General features: G+C 38.3%; 1 protein-coding gene across 3 annotated transcripts in view; it reads right to left on the reverse strand.

The window, feature by feature from the left end:
* Positions 1 to 8560: 8560 nt before the first annotated feature.
* TGFB2 (transforming growth factor beta 2) overlaps positions 8561 to 24265 on the reverse strand; it is an 85749-nt gene continuing 70044 nt past the window's right edge. For 2 of the 3 annotated variants that reach the window (XM_079108117.1, XM_079108118.1), the window contains 5 exons: positions 17592 to 17724; positions 17359 to 17469; positions 15681 to 15858; positions 14388 to 14541; positions 8561 to 11350 (listed from right to left, as the gene is read on the reverse strand). In XM_079108117.1, coding sequence (XP_078964243.1) covers positions 11192 to 11350; positions 14388 to 14541; positions 15681 to 15858; positions 17359 to 17469; positions 17592 to 17724 — 735 coding nt within the window. In that variant the 3' untranslated portion in view covers positions 8561 to 11191. The remainder of the gene's footprint in view (positions 11351 to 14387; positions 14542 to 15680; positions 15859 to 17358; positions 17470 to 17591; positions 17725 to 24265) is intronic. The other variant, XM_079108119.1, reaches the window with a different exon arrangement.

Here is a 24265-nt window from a genome sequence, read left to right on the forward strand (position 1 = left end):
TTCTTTGCTCTTTCACTTTGCTGCCCTCTCTGAGAAAGGAAAACATGTTTGAAACAAAGAGTAAAACAAAGTAGAGAAAAATATTCATTTCATAATCATAAATTCAGGTAATATTCCTCTTTCATCAGAAACATTCCTCATTAAAGGTGCTCATACAGACACCAACAGGGTGGGTGAAAAAAATTAAATATTCTTTTGGAGACCTAAGACTAATCAACAAGTTGGTTTAATTTTGGGGAAATAGAAAAATTGAATTGCTACTTTTTCAATAAAATTGAGGTGATTTAGAGTTATCTCAAAGCCAGACCTCTCTATCAGTTGGGGAGAGACAATCAAGGACTGCCCTCAGGGAAGGACTCTCTTCAAGAGAAATCTTCATGAAAGTTCCCATAGAAAAACTCAGGCCCACAGGAAATGTCTAGTTGAGATGATGGATCACAGACCACCCCACTTGCCAAACTTCCATTACAACCTCCTTCAGGCACCACCATGTGAAGAAATAATTCTCCTGTTTGTCTCAGGGTACACTTTTTTGGAAAATAACAAACTGTAATCTTCTAAACATTTCACGGTTAATATTTGACATTTTCCCAAGAGACCCAGTGCCCTCACCATGCAATGGAATGGGAATAAAGATGCTTCTTTTTAGAGAGTTGGGCATTAATTTTGGAAAGCTGGATGGATAAATAAGCCTCATCTACCAGAAAATGAAGCCAAGAAGTTGAGACTTATGGAGAAGAAATTTGTTATCATATAACATTAGAGATGCTCATCTTCTGATTGATAGTCTTTCAAATATTTGCAGTTTCATTTCTCACTGAAATGGATGCATTTTGGTTAACACTTTCTCATAAATTTATATTTTACTTGGTTAAATATGGTTGATAAATTCTGGCACAGGACTGAATCACATTTACCTGGAAGGATTTTTTTTCTCCTTCCTGTCCCCCAAACCACGTTGCATTTCTAATACCTATAGAGCACTTAATACATCATTGGTGCTTAATAAATATTTGATTAATTAATTGCTTTTGACTTTCAGATTGTATATTAGTTATTTATACAATTATATCTTTTATGAGATAATGAGATTTTCCTGGACAGAGACTGTTGATGTCTGAATTTTCGACAACTAATACTGTTACTGAAATCTTCGTTCTTGTCCCCGATGCCAATCCAAAAACAAGTACACGGTTTTGAGAAAAAGGAAAAAGAAGTTTTATTGCTTTGCTAGCAAAAACTAACAAAGTGGTCTCCAGACCCAGAAGCTGCGATTCTGCCCATCAGCAAGAACAGGGGGCTTTTGGAGGTGATTCAAAGGCTACATTCCACCTGTTCTTTGTTGGAGCTGTAATTCACTAGTTCATTTGGGAGACAGTCATTTCTGAGATCTTCTGGTGCCATCCCCAAAGTCTGGTTTACTTTGTTTCCTATGTTGGGTGTATACTCAAGGTCAGGTAAATCTGCCTAAAATGGGGAAGAAAGATAATCCTGTTTCTGCCTAAATTTAGGGAATTGGCGAGATTAGGGAGGAGGAGAGATTAGGGAAGAACAGGGAGAGAAAGAGAAAGAAACATGTCCATTTAAAAACATAAGTTGCAGTGGCAGAGCACCTAGGGCTACATTCAAAGCATAAAGTGGACCACTGTTATAATACAGTTCCTGATAATATAAGAAGTTCCTGAATGACCAATTTCACTCAAAAAGTTATTCATTTTTAAGTTAAATGGTACCATACAAATCATCTGTTGACATTTTCCTATTTACTTATTGATTTGGTTCACTCAATAAGTGAAAAGTCAGGCAGCTAACTTCTTAATTTTTGCAAAGGTAAATAAAGTGATTATTTCATTTATCATTGGTGTGTAAGCATTGGTGTGTAATCACACCAAATGTGACTTAAAATGACAAAAATTATTTCATTATTACCTTCTGTGGTTCTGGGAATTGACTAGGTTCAGCTAAGCAATTCTGACTTGAAGTTCTTTGAGCAGTTTCAGGAAGTGGTAGCTGTGACTGGAACCATCTGAGAGCTTCCTCATTTACTTGTTTGGCAGTTGATGCTGGCTGTCATCTGGGATCTCAGCTGGGGATGTTAGCTGGAAACTTAAACATGGTTTCTTCATGTGGCTTGGGTTTCCTCACAACATAGCAGCTGATTTCCAAGAATGAGCATCCAAAGAGAACCAAGCAAAAGCTGTATTATCTTTTATGACCTAACTAGATATCATGTAGCATCACCTCTACTGTTGTTTCAAACCCAGCCAGATCCAGGGGAACTAGAGAGATTGCATATGTGTGGAGGGACTGTCAATTTTATGATGTAAGATGGGCATATGGGATGGGATATATTATGGCAGCCATCTTTGGAAAATATGATCTGCCAATGACTGTCCTCTGACTGCAGTAATTCATGTTCTTCCTGTTAGGTAGCTAGTCAGTCATGAATGCATGAGAAGGGAAAGGACAATGAAGGGCAATTGAAAACCACAGGGAGCCCTATCTGACAGATAAGCATCTGGAAGATGGGGACCTGGTATGTCAAAACCTCTCCCAGCCATAAATCACATGCCCTTAAGAAAAGCTTGTTTCAAAAATCAGGTCACACCTTAACAGATGGTCTGGACCCTCCCTTATCATAGAAGCTATGTCACAACCCCCAGTTGTTCTTGCAACCAAAACATTAAGAACCTCAAAAAAAAAAAAAAAAAAAAAACTCCTGGAGGACTATTCAAAGGTTAATAAAACAATTAAGGAGGCAGAAAATTGAATCAAAAACAGGGGTACTCTCTTTCCTTGATTCTGGTTCTGTGGGTACCACATCCTCTCTCAAGAGGCGGTCTGTTCCGTTCCTATACTCATCAAAAGTCCAGAGGTGGACCTGAGTGAAACTCTCTGAAACTTGCCTATGACCCCCAATAGAACTAGAGAGCAGGAGAGGTACACCATCCTTCTCTCACCCATGAGAGTGTCCTTTTCCTTTTCCTATCCCTTCTAATAAACTCATACCTGTTACTCAAGTCCACACGTTTGAAATCTTTCTTGTACGATCGCAAGAATCAGGGTGAAGAGGGGGGCTCTGCAGCTGCCTCGGTTTCATGTCAGGCTAGTGCCCTGTACCATTCATTCCCACGTGCCACACTCAACACCTCCTTTAGACCTCCACATCTCACACCATACACTTGAAGACCATGATTCTGTCATATGGATAAGATACGGGTGTAGATGAGGCACTACACCCCAGGTACTGCATCTGATTCGAAGACCAGAAAATGAAGCTTTTACCTCTCGTCCACTCCATGTCCAACCCGAGACAGAAAGAATATGTTTTCTTTTTGAAAATCAGGTGGGAGTTTCATAAGGAAGTAGCAAAGAGCGGACTAGAGGCAACTGGTTTAGGATTTAGTTAATAAGAAAGGGACCAAGGACTCACAACCTTAGTAAGGTCTGAGGAGCTTTTATTTCCTCACTTTCTCAGGATATACCCAGTAATTATTTGTTGAATGAATGAATTTAAGAAGAGTTGCTTCCTGCTTAACTGATGCAATTGGAGAGGAACACAAGAGGGCAACCTAAGAGTCAAGAAAAGTCAAACAAACAAACAAAAAAAGCAATTACAAAAGACTTTATAGGCTACATAATTCAGGGCTTTTGTTTTTATCGGAGAAGGCCGTGAGAAAAAGGATTTCACTGAGTCCCATTAGCTGGCCAGTTGTAGAGCTGGAGCTACAAACCCATCTGTGCCTTTTCTCTATTTAACAAGCTTTTTAAAAATTTTTAATTTTTAATTAAATTGTGTACTAAGTTGCTGGGAAGACAAGTTAAATGAGCAATCATCCAGAGTACGAAGCATAGGATCCTGAACCCTCACTGTGCTGAGGGAGCTTCCTGGGAGAGTAGGGTGTGGTCGTTCCTAAAACTAAGCACAACAGGGCAGAGACAGGACCAGGAGCCCCTCTACCAGGTAACCTATGTTTATGTTTAAGTAGCACTTTGGTTTTTACTGACTCCTGCTGAAAGGCAATGGCACAGCAGGATTCCTGGTCTGACTCTTTTGCTTGGGTTTCGGCCAGCTTGAACAATTTGTTTTTCTCTCCCTACTTACTTAGGTGCTTTGGTATAGTCTACAGACATCAGTCTTGACTAAAGGTGTAGTACGCACAATCACTCACCTCTCTTTGTTCTTTCACTCCTCCACTTCCATCCCGCCCTCAAATATCCCTTGGGCTCACTATTCCAGGTCCCTGATGAAAAGTAAATAAATCACAATCAATGTCACCCTCTTTGGGTTAAAATTATTTCCTATGTTGCACCATTGAGAATATTTAAAATTATATATGCACACAAATATAAATTAAAAATTATATTATGTAGGTGCTTCCATAATACATATTTACAATTTACATTTATATCTCCTTGGGTAAAAAACTCCACAGGAATACTTCCTTACAGTTGACTCTTAGAGCCTGTAACAAGGACACAATATTCTGAAGGTTGCAGGACCTTCCTGAGGTTCCTTAGGGCTCCATCTTCTATGCTTCACCTTTTTAGGAATCTGAATGTGGCCAGTGGTTCTTCCAACACCATGAGCAAGAGGAAGATGTGCATACGGGATATGAAATCTGATACTTCACTAAGTGAACCACCACCACTTGATTTAAAGTTCTGTTCCATTTTCTGTACTGTTTAATTTAATTTTGTTTCAAATGAAGAAATTAGCGTTACACCCATGCTTGAGGACAAGCCAAACTGCATGACTTCACATTGCCTTTAGAGCAATATTGGGTTACATAACTTCTTAGTTTGTTTGCTCCCAACATCCTGAGATTTGGGACTTTCTATATGATTCAGAATGGAGATTTGGACCTAAGGAGAGGGTTTCCATCTCTAGGGCTGGTCAGAGTTTGGTGATGTCACCTGAAGAACACATCTGTGTTCTTTCAGTGGGGCTGGCACCTACAGGAGAGAAAATTCTGCTTTGCGAGGGGAGCCTGTGAGATTATACTGGGCCATTTTCTTTACCACTGTTTTTTTTTTTTTTTTTTTTTTTCTTTTTCTTTCTGTTTAATTATGTCTGTTCTCTTAGGCTGAATGATTTTCCTAGTTTTGATCACACAGCACAAAGTCTCTCTCAGTACATTCTGTTCCTTTTACTAGGTCTCTGCCCAATTACAGGAACACACTCATCCCTTCTCCAAACAGCCATTACTTGCTGAAATAAAGAAACCAAGGACACAGTATTTCAGGGAAATAAAGACTCAATCAGGGAAAAACCTAAAGCAATATTTTTATTTGAGAAAAAGGCAACTGAAAACCCTTCCCTTTGCAATCTCTGTATATATTGACCCCAGGATAATATTTGTATTAATGATTTCTCCAACCTCAAAGGATCTAGTTATTATGTTCCAAAAGAGGTAGAAAAACATTTCCTCTATTACCTCCAACCTGCAATAGTAGTCAAATCAGGTTTTTATTTTTATTTGTTCAGCACATGGACTATATTGACAGAGACAAGAAAAGGGTTAGAGAATAGAGTGATCAGTTTAGTAAGTGAGTAAAAAGGTATGGGCTGGGTATGGTGTCACTCGCCTGTAATCCCAGTTATTTTGGAGGCTGAAGCAGGAGGATGGCAAGTTCAAGATCAGCCTCAGAAACTTAGTGAGCCTCTAAGCAACTTAGAGAGACAAAAAGGGCTAGGAATGTGGCTCAGTGATAGAGCACCTCTGGGTTCAGTTCCCAGTACAAACAAAACAAAACAAAACAACAACAACAAAAAAAAACCTGTAGCATGTGGATTCAGTTTTTGCTAGAATCACAGGTAGTAGCTTTGACAGAAACAAAGGGATTTGTTAACTAAAGTCCAGAGATTCATTTCTATGGGCCCCTCCTGAAGGCTCTAAATCAAATTTTGTACTTTGAATTTTGATTTTTTTAGAAAGTATCCCCACTTCTATTAGTTTCAGGAATAAAAAGCATAAATCCATACCTCTAGGGCTGTTAGTGTGAAGAATGAACCCAGCTTATTTCCAGAAAATCAATGTCATTCTCCACAGCAATGACTCCTCCCTTTAGCACGCTTGGAAAGGTTGTCACAAGTATATTAGTGAAGATTATTGGCACGATGGCCCAGCTCGCCGAGGAGTAGGTTGTACTGTCACTTAGCAGTACATTGCAGGTGGGTAACCACCAAGTTATCAGGAGATTTACCCTTGAGGTTTACCTAAGATTCGGATTTTCATTACCAGCTTTGTCAATCAGCACCATTCAGTTGAACCCTACAGAACTGCCAGTATTCGCCACATGTTGACCTATAAATATAGCTGCTTCATAGGGTATGACTTAAAATTGTTCAATTACAAAGACAAAGGCTGGAAACATAACTTAAAGGAATAGCTTAGCTCTTGTTTCTAAACAGAGCTGCTTTCAAATGCTACCCCAGAACCATTTGAATAGCAATAGTTTGAAGGCATAGACATGAGTCACATATGTAATTTTCAATCTTCTAGTAGCCATATGAAATAAATGAAAAGAAACAGGTGAAATTAACTTTAATAATATACTTTATTTAATCCTACATATATCTAAAATAATACTATTTAGACATGTAGTCAATATAAAAAGTACTTTTAAAGAGGCATTTTACATTTTACATTTTTGTACTATGTATTCAAAATCTGGTGTGTATTTTGTACTTCTAGCATATCTCAATTCATATTATCCATATTTACATTGCTCACAAGCCACTTGTGGCTAGTGTATTGTACAATGAATTTCTAGACCCTCCACTTACAAACTATGTGATTTTGGACAAGTAATTTAACCATTCTTTATCTGTTTGCTTCCCTGTAAAATGGAGTTATATTAAAAACACCTACATCTTAAGGTTAAATCTAAGAATAAATCAGCAGACAGAAAAGTCTGTTATGTGCATGGGATACTAAAATTATTATCAAGTTAGGGAGAGGGTCCTACAACCAGACTCATACCTTTTGGCAGATTTAAGCAAAGTTAAAATGAACATTCCCACTCTATCTTAAACTTTTCTTCTACTTTTTTTTTTTTTTTTTTTTTTTTTTTGGCCTATCATGTAACCAAAAACTTAATGTACAGAGTTATGGAGCATCCTCAGGAATGACTGATGACTGATGGCTTGATCAATTCATGAGCTAAGGGTCTGGAGGTTATAGGATCAAGATGTAGCAGTGTAGACCTAGGCCATACCCTGGCAATATAAACCTTATTACTGCAGGACTGAAAGAAACTAAAACCAGAACAGGCTGAGAGATTACCATTTAGTGTTCATTAACTACAGACCAATCAATAAGACAAGTACTTTTGAGGTGTTCACTCACTTAACCCCAAGGGCACAGAAAGAAATAGACTAAATTCTGCAAGGCAGATGTTCTCATCTTCATTTAGAGATAAAGAAATGGTGAAGTCAAGTGGAGCTCTGTGGTATCATACATGCTTAGTATGTGCCAGGCTTTGGGTTCAACCCCCAGCACAACCACCATCTTAACAAAACTGGTAAAGAAATGGAGTGGCCAAGAATTGCTCCAAAGGATCAGCTGTTAGGTGGTTCTTTTCATCACTGTGATCCTAAAATACCCTCCCATCCTCACTTAGCAATTAAACGTGAGGCAAGCCGGAGTGATAGTCCTGGCACTAGCTACTTATTCTACACAGAAGCATGAACTAAGTTTAGAATGAACACTTCCTCTGTCTAGGAGTCATGTATAAATGATCAAACACACACAAGATTGCAGAAAAGGGAATGTTTTCTGCTGCAACACTCAACTGGGTGGTTTGTTTCTGTGTGATGCTTAGACAACACAACAGGCACAAACTAGCTCTTCCATTAGCTAAAGCAAGAAAACCAGATTGAGTCACAACTACTTTTTTATTAGTTCTATTTATTGAGACATGCAACTCACTTGAGAAGTCTGGTCTTGTAAGTAACAGCCAAGGAAATTTGAGGAAATAGAGTGTTGTCTCTGTGTGTGTGTGTGTGTGTGTGTGTGTGTGTGTGTGCGCGCGTGCACAAGCGTGTGCACAGTGACACGGGTGAAACTGAGAGACGAGTAGCTGCTCCCAACAACCAACTCCAAAGAGCACGTGGCTCTTGTTACATCTGGCTGGCTCAGCAACTATCCAAGTTATGGGGCTACGGGGGATACTGTCTAGACCAGTTCTTTTGGCCCCGGGGTTGGCAGAACATAGAACCAGAAAGCCAAATCATGGTGCAAATATCTCTCTGCATTTTTTCTGGTAGACGGTCAAGCTGGATGGAAACTAAATCTCAAACAATTACCAAATAGCAATAAATAAGAGCATAAAAAGACTGCACAGGGCTTTCTTCAGTCCTTGATAGATATGTCCTGGCTCTTGAGCTGTAGCATGACATTTTCTGAAGGGAATATTCTTAAGAAAAAGAAAAAAAAAAGCACAAAGGACAACTTTAGAGGTGGCTTGACGTTTCTAGCTTGAGAATATTCTCAGGACATCACTGGTGTTTTCTAGTCTCAAGGATAGTACTATGAATAGGAAAAACACAGCAATGTATAATTGAAATAATTTATTTACCACTAGAGCACCACAAAAAAAACCCCAGACATACATTGTGTTAAAATACAGCATAAATTGGTCATCAAAATACAAAACAGCTATTCTTATATTCCATCTTTTTAATCATGCCAACCATAAAATTGTACTGCTGCTTAACACATACAAACTGCTGCCCCACCCATGTACTAACACTGCCCCCACTTCCTCCCACCACCCTCCCCTCCCATGGCAATATTTACTTATGGGAAATAAAGACCTTATAGAATCCCCCAAATTAAAAAAAAAAAAAAAAAAGATTCAAGAGATCTTAAAATAGAGCATTTAAAATATTATCAGTGCATTCGTAAGGAAAGACAAAATAATACAAAACAAAATGTCATTTTATCTGAGAGGAAAATACCTGCAGAAATAAAAGTGATTTACACAGATTTAAAAGAAAAGTGAAAGAGAAAAAAAAAATTAATTAACACACACTCAAATCTGGGATTGGGTTCCACCCAACACAAGGATTGTTCACTATTGCGGCATCCCATCTCTTGCTTTTCCAGTTTTCAAACTTGCAAATCCAATTCTTCATTTTAAGTAATGGTCAGGAATTCCAAAAAAGAAGTACCCCATGCCAATCAACTTCTCTTTGGATTCATACCTCACTCTGCTGCCCTTTAGGTGAAACTGCAAATATTCCATTGTTTTCCTGTTAATTTTTATCTTAAAGCTGAATAAGTGACAAACGTATCCTACAAACATGATATGAGGCGCCTCCTCTGCAATGACGCAAATCAGTTATTAAAGCAAAGTAAACGCCAGCCTCAGCGATAGGTGACTCTCACTCGGAGGAAGGAAAGAATGTTTTGATCATGGGAGGCTCTGGCTTGTGCCTTTCCAACCTTCAAAGAATGTCTACAAAAACCGTAACTTCAGTGAAATGAATGAAATGACTAATGCTGACCTGGACTCTTCCCTCTTTTGAAAAACCAACTAAAATGTCTCTTTTTCGATTTCCCCTCAACACTAAAAATCTGATTTTTAAAGGAAAAGATGTTCTCCTTGAACTACCTGCTTTATAGTAATAATGAAATTCTGTGAAAACACAAATTAAATCAAATTAGAGAAACCTTTCTTAAGTCAGTCCAAGACTGAGTTCAGATTCTTAAACAACCTCATTAAAACTAAATCATTTCCCTCATTTATCTGTGTGTCCACAACATTCCCATTTTCCTAAAATAGAAGCTTCCTAACTGACTTGGTTAGTAATGATGCTTATGAAGATGAAGGAAGACCACTTGAACTCAAATCTATTCTTTTCATAAAAAGAAAAGAAAAAAGGGACAAGTGGACCCAGGTAGCTTATGTCATAAAAATGAACAATACACAAAGCACGAGTAGAGCAAATACTATTTTAAAAATGTATTTATAGTGCAAGTCAAAATCTAGGGGCTTTACTCAAAAGTACTGGCCGGCTAAAGGAAACATACAATTGTGAATGATCATTAAAAAGAGCCCAAATTAAGTCCAATCTAAATCAGAGTTGACATTATTACAGAATATAAAAAATATGGTAAGAATTTACACATTACACGTAAAGTAGTTAATGTTTTGATTTAATAGTTTGCAAAAGAGATCCGCAGATGTGCTTTCAATTATGCTGCCTTCTATGCCCATCTATTTTAATAATACAGGACTGGTTACATACACCAAAACAAAGGAAAAAAACTGTAGCATAGCTATACAGCAATACTTGAAGGTCCAAAGTTTGACCAGTACATGTCAAAACATTTCAACATTTCACTGGTGTGCCAAACTGACAAAGAACCATTTACAATTAAAAGGAAAATTTAAAAAAAAATCTTACAGACTTATTCTGTTCTTATTAACAGGCTTTTTAGTGTTTGAACCTTACACGGAGCTTCCTTAGGCAGTTGGTACAGGGCATGTGTTCTCAGGGCCTTTATCTTAATGCAGACTCGCTTGGTCATGTAATAACTCACTTGGGTTTTCATCCCATTAATATGACCTCTTATTTTTTTCTGGCTCATTTGAATTCAAGTTCCTTAAGCCATCCATGAGTTTCTGGCAAAGTATTTGGTCTCCACTTTATACACCTGTTTTATTTTCCAAGGGCAATGAAACGTTCATTATATAGTAACACACAATAAATAACTCACTGTTAACTCTAAGAGTAAGAATGGGAAGGGTGCCTATTGCATAGCAATACAGAAAAATCAAGTGAGGCATGTGATAGGAACGGTGCGTACAGCAACTCCACTTAACGGGATTTTCCTGTTTTTTTGTTCTTTTGTTTTTTTTTTTTCTTTCACATAATCAACACTAACAAATTCTTCCAGTGTTTATTTTTTCCTTTAAAAAAAAAAAAAAAAGATTTTGCTTCTTCTCTCTCTCACTTACAAAGTAGGTGAAATGTAGAATAAGGCCTTCCACTTTTTCATTTCAGATGCCAGTTTTAACAAACAGAACGCAAACTTCCAAAGTATTTGAACTAGTACCGCTTTTTCAAAATCCGTTAACACTGATGAAACAAGGCTCTCCAAGTTTTCTTGTTACAAACGTCGTCATTGTTGTCGTCGTTGTGACCATGATTTTTGCCTTGTCAATTTTTCCAAGAAGTTTAGCTGCATTTGCAAGATTTTACGATCATATTGGAAAGCTGTTCTATCTTGGGCGTCTTGCCGATGTAGTAGAGAATGGTTAGCGGTTCCAGATCTTGGGACACACAGCAAGGAGAAGCAGATGCTTCTGGATTGATAGTGTTATATAAGCTGAGAACCTGAATGCACACAGGAAAGGAGAGATGCCAGAGGACAAGACCAAAACAAAACAAAGAAAGGAAGAAAGAAAGAAAAATAATTATCTTTTAAACAACCACATCACATTGTTATCAGCCACAGCACTAAGCAATTTTAATTATTTGGGGTACATTACTGTTTTTTTTTTTTAACTCTGAATTACGGTCAGATTGGTAGGTGTCCTTAGCCATCACCAAACTCACCCTTTTCGCACTCAGCGCTGTTTTCATGTATCTTAAACAAATGATCTATAAAAGTCAGATTGGACAAAATGGCTTATTCTGCAGATTTTCCTGATTTTCCCAACTTGTCTACTCTGATCACTGCCACACACATTTGGCAGATCTTCTAGTATTTGGTCTTGTTTCTCTACTACTTTTTAACTGAAGTTATTTTGTGAGTATATATTCTATATTCCCAAGAAGATCAAGAGATCTTTTGACACTGGGGACTCTGTAGACTGTACCATGTAGTCCGAGTAAGTCTTCACTGGACAAAATAATACTTGTGTGATAGGTGAAGAGATCATGGATACATGGTTAAGAAGAAAAATAATAAAACGTTTTATTAAAATTATCATAAGAGCTTGCACCTACCTTTGGTTATAGAGAAAGACACCTGTCTATAATGTGAAATTTTTCTATCTCAAGTATATTTGCAGGACAATTTAATGTTACCAATTTGTTATTTTTCTTTCTTTTTTTTTTTTTTTTTTTTTTTTGTACTGGGGATAGAACCCAGAGGCACTACTTCACCATTAAATTATATCCTCAGCCTTTTTATTTTTCTTTTGTTTTGAAACAGTCTTACTAAGTTGCTTAGGACCTCCCTAAGTTATAGAGGCTGGCCTCAAACTTATGATCCTCCTGCTTGTGCCTCCCAAATCACTGGGATTACTGGCATGTCCCATGAAGCCCGGCCTAAATTGTCATTTTAAAAAGTCCTTCATTTAGTATTGCTTCATAACTGCAATGATGTTAAGAATGGCATCAAATTCAATCTACATTCTTCATTATTCACTTTCTTAGATATTTCTTAAAAGCAGTATTAAATAATGAACCCTCCATTAACCTTCCATATGATAAATAGTAGTGGCTGAGTTGGGGGAGTAGATAACCAGTTCTAAAACAGAATGAAGACCAAGTTTTGTAGTTAGTCCTGTACATTTATCCCCATTTTGTATCAAAGGGTGTATGACTTTTACTAATGGAAGTATGTAGGATTCCCACTGATGACAGAGACATTTCCAAGGATGCCATTAATGTGTTAGTCAAACAGCAAGTGACCTTTTCCTCGAGATTCACTGCAATTTTTTCATCCTAAGACACTAGATCTGTTCAGTGCAGCAACACTGACTACTTTATTAAGCTACCCCTGGCGTCTTGGGTAACTATCCAAACCACATATTTGTGACCATGACAGTTATTCTTCCTCTCTCCTTGAAAAACAAGCCTGGTCTCAGCCTTCACACACTCCCTCTGTGTAGCGGGGAGGAGAATTATGTTTCTACTTGGCAGCTGGGCTGTGCCCACATTACAGCTACTGCTGCCGCAGCCCAGATGAAGCAGCCTGGCCACGGAGCTCAGACAAAGGGACAGGCATGAGCAAGCTTCCCTCACGAGGGCAAGCACATGGTCACGGGAGGGTGCCAAAGCCTACGGGGGAGTTGGGAAAACAGCTGAAGGTAGGGGAGCCATATTTGTCAATTTCATTTCCAGCTTGTGCAGGCATTTATAAATAAATATACTTCATATTCCACTAACACATGATTTTTCATGAGAACTAAAGAGGAATTTTTATAACACAGAGTGTCTAAAATAATTGATAACCCCCCAAACTCTTGAATTCAGCTGAATGCATTATGTGATCTTTTTGGCAGCAGGTTCATTTTCCTACCCTGCAGTGAAGGCAATTTTTCTAATGCCTCTTTAATAGGGAGATTTACAGACGCATAAAGAGCAGAATAGAAACCCCCACGTGAAGCCACATTTTAGGAATTATACTCAGTAAGAAAGAGCAAATAGAGGCCTTGTTACAAAAAATGGACGGCTGCATTCCAAACCCTGGTTTGCCCCTGATTTTCTGTTTGATCTTGGGCAAGTCATGTACACAATCTAGACTCTGATTTTTGTTTTTGATTTTTGTTATATGTAAGGTTTGAGTGATGTTATTTATGAAGTGCTTTCCATCTCTACAATCCTACATCATGAAGGATGGAGGAAGGAAGAAGCATATGCACAAATACCATTATTACAAAGAAAAAGATTTTGCTGATCCGGATTTAGGAACACACGGCATCCAACCTTGGACCTGCCTTCTGAGTTAGCCCTCTGTCTTGATTGAAATAACTTGATTAAATACTCAGATTCTTGATTACTTTGGGCTGTGTTCAAAAAGACATATTAATTTTCCAATCATTTCACATTTATCATTTTTTTTTATTTCCCCAAAACTCTCAAGTTTGGCATTGACAATTTAAAGATAAGTTTATATATAAATGTTCCTTCATACTGATAAGAAATTTAAGTTTCATAGAGGTTAAAGGACTTCATAATTCTTCTACAATAGTAAATCACACACCAAAGCACCAATTAAAGTCTTCAATGTTATTTCTAATAAGTCAGTCCTTGATGGAGGTGATAACATACTTTTTGAGATGGATACCTGCATCCCTTCACACCTTAGCTACATATGACACTATGTGTATGTTGATTCAAAAGGTTTTGTGTGGGGGGGGGATAAGGAACCTAATTATGTTTATAGCTGTTAAAAATAAACAAGAAACAAAATAAAACTTTCCTCAAGTAGCTTGTAATGTAAATGAGAAAGTGTGACCTACTTTTGAAAGGGATCACTGTTACTTCTGATTTAACCTACAGCCTACATTTCTCATCTGAAAAGATTTATCCAGCATCTAGGCAATGAGATGGCGAAGGGGCACCAGGACCATTACGGTTCATTTAGAAATACAATAGCAGGTAGCCTAGAGTAGAGGAGATGAGTTAGCCACACACTTACCCTGCTGTGCTGAGTATCTGAACTCCATAAATATGGGCATGCTCCAGCACAGAAGTTGGCATTGTACCCTTTGGGTTCATGTATCCATTTCCACCCAAGATCCCTCTTGAAATCAATGTAAAGTGGCCGTAGGCAGCAATTATCCTGCACATTTCTGTTGAAAGAAACATCAATGGAGATTTTAAAGCTAATTTCCTACCTGTCTCACCCCAAACCAGAAGAATGACCCATTCATTTATTTAACAAGCATCTAATGACCACATAGATTTTAATGGTTTTATTGTAATCTCAAGTGAATTTCATGATAGGACGTTATGATGACCTGCTTCATGACTCTCCCTCCTGAGTTCTCCTCCCTGACTCCCTTGTCTGTGACCTAGAAAGTCAAACCTTTACTCTCAAATGCTTAGTTATATGTAGGGAGGTGGTTGAAAGGGACTGTCCTTTCTAACCACTACTGGGCAGTTGTGCCAGCTAGCCTCCATTGTCCTTTTACATTAAAAAAAAAAAAGTACAACAGTTATTTTCAAAGAACCACCTAAGGCATTTTTATTTGAGAATATATCCTGCATTTTACTACCTGTTACTTGATCATAATATACTAGAAATCAAGGAAAATGCTGCATGCAAACACAGGCTCTGAAGGCCAAAAAATGCCACTTTCTTGTGACCTCTGACACTGTTATCATGGAGGTCACTGCAGTGTCCCACAACTCTCAAAAAAATGAACCTTCCTCTTACCAAACTTGATAAGAAACCATAAAAGAACATTCACTTCCTTCCATTCACATGGGAATGAGAAGTGAGTTCTTGTCCTACTCCTCCACTTCTGTCAGATTCTGTAGCTAATGGCACCCTTCTGCTTTCTCATCTCTGTTTCTGTGAAAGAAATGTGACCACAGGCACTCTGAAGAGAAGGCTAAGGTCACAGAGATGATGGGTCTTCCTGAATTATGGAGTCACATCTCGAATGAATGTATTTTCTCTGGGGAGAAGGGTAGAGTGCTCATTTTCTTTTTCAGCATCAAAGCTCTTCAGAGGAATTTGGAGGAAAATCATGGGGGGCTAGTTTCCCCCTTTCCCCCTTTGTTCTTTGCTAATGGGCTGGGGAATACAACAGAGATATAACTGTACAAAGACTCCAGGAGGAACAGTGTTGTAAGATACAAGAGCTATACTGTCCTCTGCCTAGCCTCAGTCTATGAGTTCAACTCAAGTCAATATGCAGGAGAAAGCAAAGGCAGTACAAGGGTTAACAGATGCAACTGCTCAGTTTTATTTCCATTTCTTTACCTAAAGCAATAGGCTGCATCCAAAGCACGCTTCTTCCGCCGGTTGGACTGTTGTGACTCAAGTCTGTAGGAGGGCAATAACATTAGCAGGAGATGTGGGGTCTTCCCACTGTTTTTTTTCCTAGTGGACTTTATAGTTTTCTGATCACCACTGGTATATGTGGAGGTGCCATCAATACCTTGAAAAAATGCATTTGGGTAATAAACATTTAGCTTTACCTTCATCATATATCATCAGCTATATATATAAATTTTTTTTTTCTCTTGCATATAGTCACAAATAGCAGTGATGACCACCCTGACAGTATTGGCTGGCAATAGTTATTCCCTATGGACACAGATGTGGCACAATAGGACTACCAGGTGACAACACTTCTACCTGGGGCTCTTATCAGAAGGCAGCACAGCATCAAAGGCAGGGCTGTTGCTTAGGAAGTCACTGCAGAAGAAGACTTTGACCTACGGCCCCAGACAACCTAGGTAGATTATTTTAGTCAATCTTCAGTGTAGACTGTGTTCAAACCCTGACGAATGAATTCGCAGCCATACAACGTGCCTTGTCACCCGCTGGCTCACCTTCTTCCTAAGGCTGCTAAACTCAGAAGACTTTCCTAATGAGCATAAACTGAGACTTAGCTACATGGCAGTGAAATAAGTTCAAGTGAAACAGAAGTCACCCTTACCTAATGCTATTTTGGGAAGCTGCAAAGAAAGGGCTTTTTCATTTATTTTATGGCATCCTCAACACTTTCCTGATTCCATCTGAGATTTAGAAACTTGAGCTCCCCGAAGCATGCTCAGGAGACTGCCAGTTTAAGCATTTAATCTCCACACTCAAGAGAATCATGACTAGGTTAGAGACTGAAATAAATCTCTAGGCCTCTGGGAGTATTTTTCCATGAGCGAGGGCCACTGTAGCCTTTTAAAAGTGGATGGAGGTCCCAGGTGATGTTAGGAGGGAAGAGATCAGCTCCCAGGCCTGGCAGAGCAGGCCAATGCTGCACTGGCCTGTGGGCACAGGCTTTCCTCTGGTCTCTTCCCCCAGTGACTTTATCCAATGCACCAAGTGACCCAAGCCCTTCCCGTCTTCTCATTCTCCCTGGTTTTTGGTTTGCTCACTTAAAGTTGAGCATGGGAAATCTAAACCCTTGCCATGTGTTTATAAACTATTATAAAAGTCTCATAAGGAAAGAGCCTTGAAATATTGGGTACAGGGTTGAAAAGGGGGACTGTTCCAACACAAGGAAGGTGAGCCATAGAAACTGAGGCTACAGAGAACTCCTTTCTCTGGTGAAAAACAGTTGTCAGTTTCTGACATTTGGTTTGGGGAATTACCAATGGATTTCACAGACTGTATGTTATATAGTCCTATAATATCAGAATAGTTGGAAAGTTGGTTTTGTTCAAATGAAGAATAAAGGGTTTAACTGACTATTCGATATTTTCAGGGTCCACGAGCCAATCTGTTAGTATTGACCAAGTTATGGTGGGGTACCGAGTATGAAAACTGGGAACCAATCCCTTTCTTCTAATCTTTTCTGCCTCCTTATACTTTTGTCCAGCCATATCTTTGCCCACACCTCACCCAACGATCTCATTCCCACATGCAAAGTGACTTTACCCCCATGAGATTATCAACACAAGCCCTCCCCCACCTTGAAGGACCAAGTTTCAGTTACCTGCAAATCTTGCTTCTAGCTCTTCACTTTTATTTGGTATGATGTAATTATTAGATGGTACAAAGGTACAGCAGGGACAATGTAAACTGATTTTAAATCCCAGGTTCCTGTCTGGAAAACATTAAGTCAAGGAGGTCATTTGTAGGTTTATCTGCACTTTTAAATCTGCAATCAATTTACAATAACCGAGGGCCACTGAACATCTAGGGAGAAAACTAGAAGGTGGTTATGACCTTTATGGTGAAGCCATTCATGGACAGCATCAGTCACATCGAAGGACAGCCATTCGCCTTCTGCTCTTGTTTTCACGACTTTGCTGTCAATGTAGCGCTGGGTCGGAGATGTTAAATCTTTGGATTTGAGGATCTAGAGGGAGAAAGGGCAAGAGAAAAAGCTCAGGTGGTACCGACAGCCTGACGAAACCCAAACCATGAACATTATCCTAGTTCATTATCTAAATTTAGCCGCACTCCAGTGTGTCCACGTATTGTCATCTGAAGCATGGCCACATGCATAAAAACATAACGCCAGGCCATTTGCAATGAAAAATAGAGCTACTAAATCAGCTGTGTGTTATGATAAAGGTGATGGGAACCATAAAGCCAAGTGTCTAAAAGAAAGTGGCAGTAATTATTTTGCTTTGCTGACATAAGCTTTGCAAGGTTTTGGCCATAAATTCTATGCTATTAAGTTAATAGTTTTGTTGTTCTGCTTCCCTACTTCTTTAATTTGAGGAGCTGGGGTACAGAGAGGGACAGGGGGAGAGATCCCATTCAGAGAGCTCCACGCTCACCATTCAAAGACCCTGAATTATAAATCTGCCAAAGACAGCAACGTCCTAACCTTGGTTCCTAAATCTATTGGTATTAAAATACGTGTCCTGCTTCAGCTTTTGCGGTAAGCTTCTAGCTGGGATTTTTACTCTCAGTGTGACCTGTGATGATTTATAAAGATATTCCACATCCCACAGCTTCAGAACGAATCTGGGCAGGAGCAGTCTGGCACACTGTGCAGCTGAGAGAATGAAAGCCCATCAGGTCAAAAAGAAAGAGATGTTGATTTCAAATAAGAGCAACTGTAGCATGCCGTTGGGTTTCTGTGGGAAGTGAATAGTCGAGGTGGTTTCCAACGATTCTATCTTGAAACCGTAGTGTTTTATGAATCAGACCACCATCCGAAGTCTCCTAGAGCCACAGTAAATTCCTCGCCTTGCCCTGCAGCCTGCCTTTGCTCAGGACCTTAGGGACTCGAGTCCTGTTGCTTTCCACTGCCCTTCCTCAAATTCAGTCTAATTCTTCACACTTAGGGGTTTGGTCCCTTTGACAAGTTCACAAGCTTCTCCAGGTCAGGAATCATAGTTTCAACTTAATATCATTTCAAAGCGTAGACTCAAGTTAAATCATTTCTATTAAATGACTATCTGAAGATCTAAGTGATTTATTAACTCTCCTTTAGCCTTGCAAAGCAAAAAATGTGTGATTTCCCACTGATTTTAAAATGCATTTTCCTGTCAGTGTGTATACACAATTTATTTCAGGTAATTTGACAACACATGGTCCCTGAAATACTTGGCATTACAGTAGCAGTTTTGTTTTGGATTAAGAAAATATAAAAGAGGAAGATTTGTATGATCAGACTCTTGGATGCCCTCATGAATTTTTGACAAGTCATACTCTTCAGGCCAGCCCCAGTGGTCCAAAGAAACCCTCTAAATAAAGTAAATCTAGAAGCAATCATGATCCTGTAATAGACAAAAGATTCTTTTGGTGAATTAAAGGAGCAAATAGATATGACTGAAGGACTGGGCACAGTAGGCTCTGGATTTGGCACACATTTCATTTAATGTAATCCTCAAAATATTGCTGTAAAGTAGGTTAAAGAAACAGAAACTCAGGGGGGTAAGTAAGAACCCCCAGCCCCTCACGGTGAACAAGCACCGAAAGAGGATACAAAGCAACTCTAAAGTCATTTTTCCTACTTCAGTGCTGGAATTTTGAAAGCCAAAAAAATTATGGGAGTCAAAGTCAGATCCTGATTCACCCTGACCCCTTTCCAGATGGCAAAAAACATTTAATAATAAAGGCAGAGATCTTGAAATAAGATTATAATAGATGTCAGTACAGGCTGAAAATACACCATGGTGGAATGTATACACAGTTAATGCTGACATAAAGCTGTAACTTTACTTAACAGCAGTCAGTCCTCTGGGAATCAAAGCTCGCCTTGAAAATAACTCCCAGTTGGGCAAGTAAGACACTACTTATCCACTTCAGAATAAATGGCATAATTAACCTAATACAGCATAGGAATGATAAAAATCATGCTTAAGAAGAAATTTTCAGGCATTTCCATCTGTCTTATGGGCTAAAAGTTAATAACATACTCAGAACTCATTTTTCTGTCTTCAGATTTTTTTCCTTGCTGATCTCCTATAATGATGCACTATTACATAATGCTTTGCATATTTGCTCTGCTCCTAATTAACACTGTATATATATTATTCATCTTCATATAATGAACACTTAGACACACTACCCAGAACAAAACATTGCTTTCATCATTATGTGATTATATACACATAACATGATATAATTTATGTTATATATCAAAATAAATCTATCACATATTAAATGTCCATGACATGTGACACATGTATATGTATGCACACATACACATATATATATATATAATATTCAAAATCACTGAAGACACTGAAATTCTTTTAAATAACTAAATCATGACCATACTAACAAAATGGACAGTAAAAATACATATTGGCGAAGCTATGAAAATTATTTACCTCATAGAGAAGGAATAAATCTGGATTATCTTTCTCTGAAAGGACAATAAAGGGAAGTGAGGAGACTGGAGTTCTTTCTGGTTTAAATCTCATGAAAGACTGGGGGTTAATGGCTTCCTCCCCAACCAAAGCACGAGATAGCTCAGACGATGAACAACTTCATACTCTCAATGGGTAAAAGATCATCTAGATTTTTTACTAATTCAAGATTCAGGAACAGGTTACATGTAAATCACCCAAAAAGAGTTAGTGACGTAGTTCTGAAGCAGAGAAGTGACTTTAATCTTGTGGGTTTATTGTCTTGAACTTTATGAACAAGGATTTCTTACACCCACTTGTTGCAATTTAACTCCATTCTTCTTATCCAGTCCTTAGTGGAAACAGGAAACAGCTGCTTTCCATCACTCAGAGAATATCCCTCGTATTCTCAGAGACTATTATTAAGTCCCCCTCAGCATGCTTGCTTTCTGTCTCTAAGCTAAATAAATCCAGTTCCTTCAGGCCATATTTAGAGGGGCAATTCCCAAGTCTTTAATCATTTGGGTGGCTAATAAGGATGGAAGATGCTATAAAGAAGTATTCCTTCTATAGCTTCATGATTTCACTTTGGAACTGTCGAGAACACATTCTAAGCACATCTCAACATGGAACCTTAACTTGAAAGCTGTCTTCTTCCTAAGAATAGGTACAACTCCCTTTTTTCTGCTTCTCTTCCATTTATCACCCATAGTGGAAGATTGTTTGGGAAATCAACCTGCTGCTCTTGCTCATTAATCTTTTCTTCATTTCAAGAATTTATAAGAAGTTGACCAGATCAGTCAACTTCTCACTCTATTTAAATCTTCACAGTCTGCCTTTCTCCAGTGCAGCTGATTTTATTCTAGGTATGCCATAATAATTTCTTACATATTTTATCATGAAAAGCACAATTCAGGTGTAGGGTAGAGGCTTTCTTCACTGGCACACATGTAACTGGTCTGATTAACCAGTATACTCCATCCATGCCACGTTCTGTTCTTTGTATTGACTGGTACCCCCAGCACACAGGGGTTCATGGCTGAAAAACTACTCTCTGAGCACTTCTGGTCTTGCCAGCTGAGTTGTACACTTTGTGAATATCAATTGTATGCATTTCTAAACACTTGAACTTGTTATTGTGATTACAAAAGCTAATTAAATGGTTGGAAACTGATTAATACAGGACCGAAAGAAAAGACACCTGTTGCTTCTGTGGAAAACCAAGTTGAATGTCATGGAAATTCTTCACAAAGACAAATTGATTTAAGAAGAAAGTGTTTTTTGGAAACAGTTTGGCAGTTTCTCAAAAGAGTAAACATAAAATTACCACATATGATCCAGCAATTCTGTTCTTGGGCTTAACCCAAAAGAATTGAAAAATAGAGACTCAAACAGATACTTCTACACCAATATTCATGGAAACATTGTTTATAAGAGCCAAAAGGTGGGCTGGGGCTATAGCTCAGTTGGTAGAGCGCCTGCCTTGCATGCACAAGGCCCTGGGTTCAATCCTCAGCACCACAGGGGGGGGAGCCAAAAACGTGGGGGAAAATGTCCATTGACAGATGAATGGATAAACAAAATATAGTATATACACACACAGTAGAGTATTTGTCAGTAATGAAGAGACAGAAAATTTCTGACACATGCTCCAACAAAGATGAACCTTGAGAACATTAAGCTTATTGAAATAAGTCTGATACAAAGGATACATATTGCATGATTTCACTTACATGAGTGCCTACAACAGGCAAAATTCACTAATATAGATTGAGGACTAGAGGTTACCAGGGACTGGGAATAGAGGATAATGGGCCCATTATTGTTTAATGGGTACAGAGTTTCTCTTTGGGAAGATTAAAAAAAAAAAAAAATCCTGGAAATGGATAATAATGCTGGTTGCTACACATCATTGTGAATGCACTTAATGTTCTTGACTTGTATAAAGAATGATGAAAATGTAGTTTTTGTTCTATGTTTTACCACAATCATTTTCCCCCTAATTTTAGGTGTGAGAGAGAGAGCTATAAAATAAATAAAAAAAGAAATAATACAATAAAAATCTAGAAGGATCCTGTACTTGGTCTGTTCAGCAATTATCCGAAAGCGTTTATCTACTTCAAATTAATTAAAAACTAGAAATCATAGATTGTGCATTATGAATGTGTTCATGCAAAAAATAATACAGCACAGATGAGCAATTGGCACAGTTATGTCAAAGAAAATTCCTTGGCCTTTTATAAAAAACAACCTCAGCATGTAAGTTTGTGTGTGTGTGCACATACGTACAGATATGTATTCACATATATTTGTTCTAAGTTCAAAAATTTTAAGATTTGCATCTCTCTCTCTTATGTTTATATACTCTCCTACTTTAACTTTTTTTTTTCATTAAATAGCTGACCAACAACAGTTCCTGACTGAATTAGAAAGAAGGGGTTTCTAAAGTATTGAAAATGAGATTCAGCTGTCTATGACTTAGCTGCTACCCACAGAGGTGTTTGAACACTGTTGTCCTTACATTACTACTATATACATATTATATATGACTTGTGCAAAGTACTCACATATCTCCTTTGGCAAAGGTTCTAAACTCTTCACTGAGTTACAAAATTCTTATACAAAAGGATTCATTCATTTCTCCACCACTGGAAAGCAGCCACCCAGAGACTGGATAGAGGTGAAAGTCACTCATATTACCCAATAGTTTGGGGGTGAAAATGAAGAAGTAAAAGTCTGGAGGCAAAGTTATAGCCAGAGACAATCTTAGACTTAAAGAAATAATGGTATATGTTGACACAAGATTTGGCTTAGACACCAATAGCGACATCTCTTACACTCCTATGGAGACATCACAGAGTTACAAGAAAACATTGGGATTCAAATTAACTTTCCATAATCAGATACTAACAGTCCTACAGGAGACCAAGAAGGCATTTCTATCAGACTTCTAATGGAAAGGGACTTTAATAATAGCTCTGTGGAGAAAAACTGACATCAAGTTAATTAGTGTTAGCCCATCTCGGTTTTAAATGCACTTAATGTTTTTCTTGCTCAACCATATTTAATGCTTAAATGTACTTAAATATTTTAAGTGTTTGCAGTGACTTGTACAGAGTGATTAACAAATGTTGAATTAAACATTCACTCTGCTGGCTGTGGGTATAATTCTCTTAGATCTGCTTGACCCAGAGTGATTAACTTCAGTGACACTAATCACTCGCGTTAGAAAGGCACTTAGAGACCATCGGCTGCAGCCCAACACAACTCACTCTCTATTATGTCTTTGTCCGAGCACAATGGCCTCTCTACTTTATGAGAAAGGTCATCCCACTTTGGACAATTCAGATTGCTCATATTCTTCTAGATCTGGGACTTGAAGTTCCAAGTGGCCTCAGTTAATAGTAGTGCTATTGCATCATGCTTGCACAACCATTGCAGTTCTTCAAATATTTAAACATTTTCACGTTTTTGCATCTTCACAAAAACCCTATGGGGTAAGCATGACAGCTTTTACTCTCTACATTCTATATTGAAAGGAAAAGATGCCTGGAGTACTTCAGTGCAAAACCCAGGAAGAGCCTGGATTAACATCTGGCCCTTTTATTTTTTTTTTTTGTAAACAAATGGGATACATGTTGTCTCTCTGTTTGTACATGGCGTCAAGGCATACCATTTGTATAATCATAAATTTACGTAGGGTATTGTTGTTTGATTCATTCTGTTATTTTTCCCTTCCCCCCACCCCTCCCACCCCTCTTTTCCTCCAATGGAGACCTTCCTTCCTCCATTCTTGCCCCCCTCCCTAACCCTAACTCTAACCCTAACACTAACCCCTCCCTCCCCCCATTTATGTGTCCTCATCCACTTATTAGCGATATCATTCAACCTTTGGTTTTTTGAGATTGGCTTATCTCACTTAGCATGATATTCTCCAATTTCATCCATTTGCCTGCAAATGCCATAATTTTATCATTCTTTATGGCTGAGTAATATTCCATTGTATATATATACCACAGTTCATCTGGCCCTTTTAATGCCAGCAAGGGGGTTTTTCCAACAGTGCATTTTCTTTTTCCTCTCCATGGC

The sequence above is a fragment of the Sciurus vulgaris genome (genome assembly GCF_902686455.1).
Source record: "Sciurus vulgaris genome assembly, chromosome: 12".
NCBI lineage: Eukaryota > Metazoa > Chordata > Mammalia > Rodentia > Sciuridae > Sciurus > Sciurus vulgaris.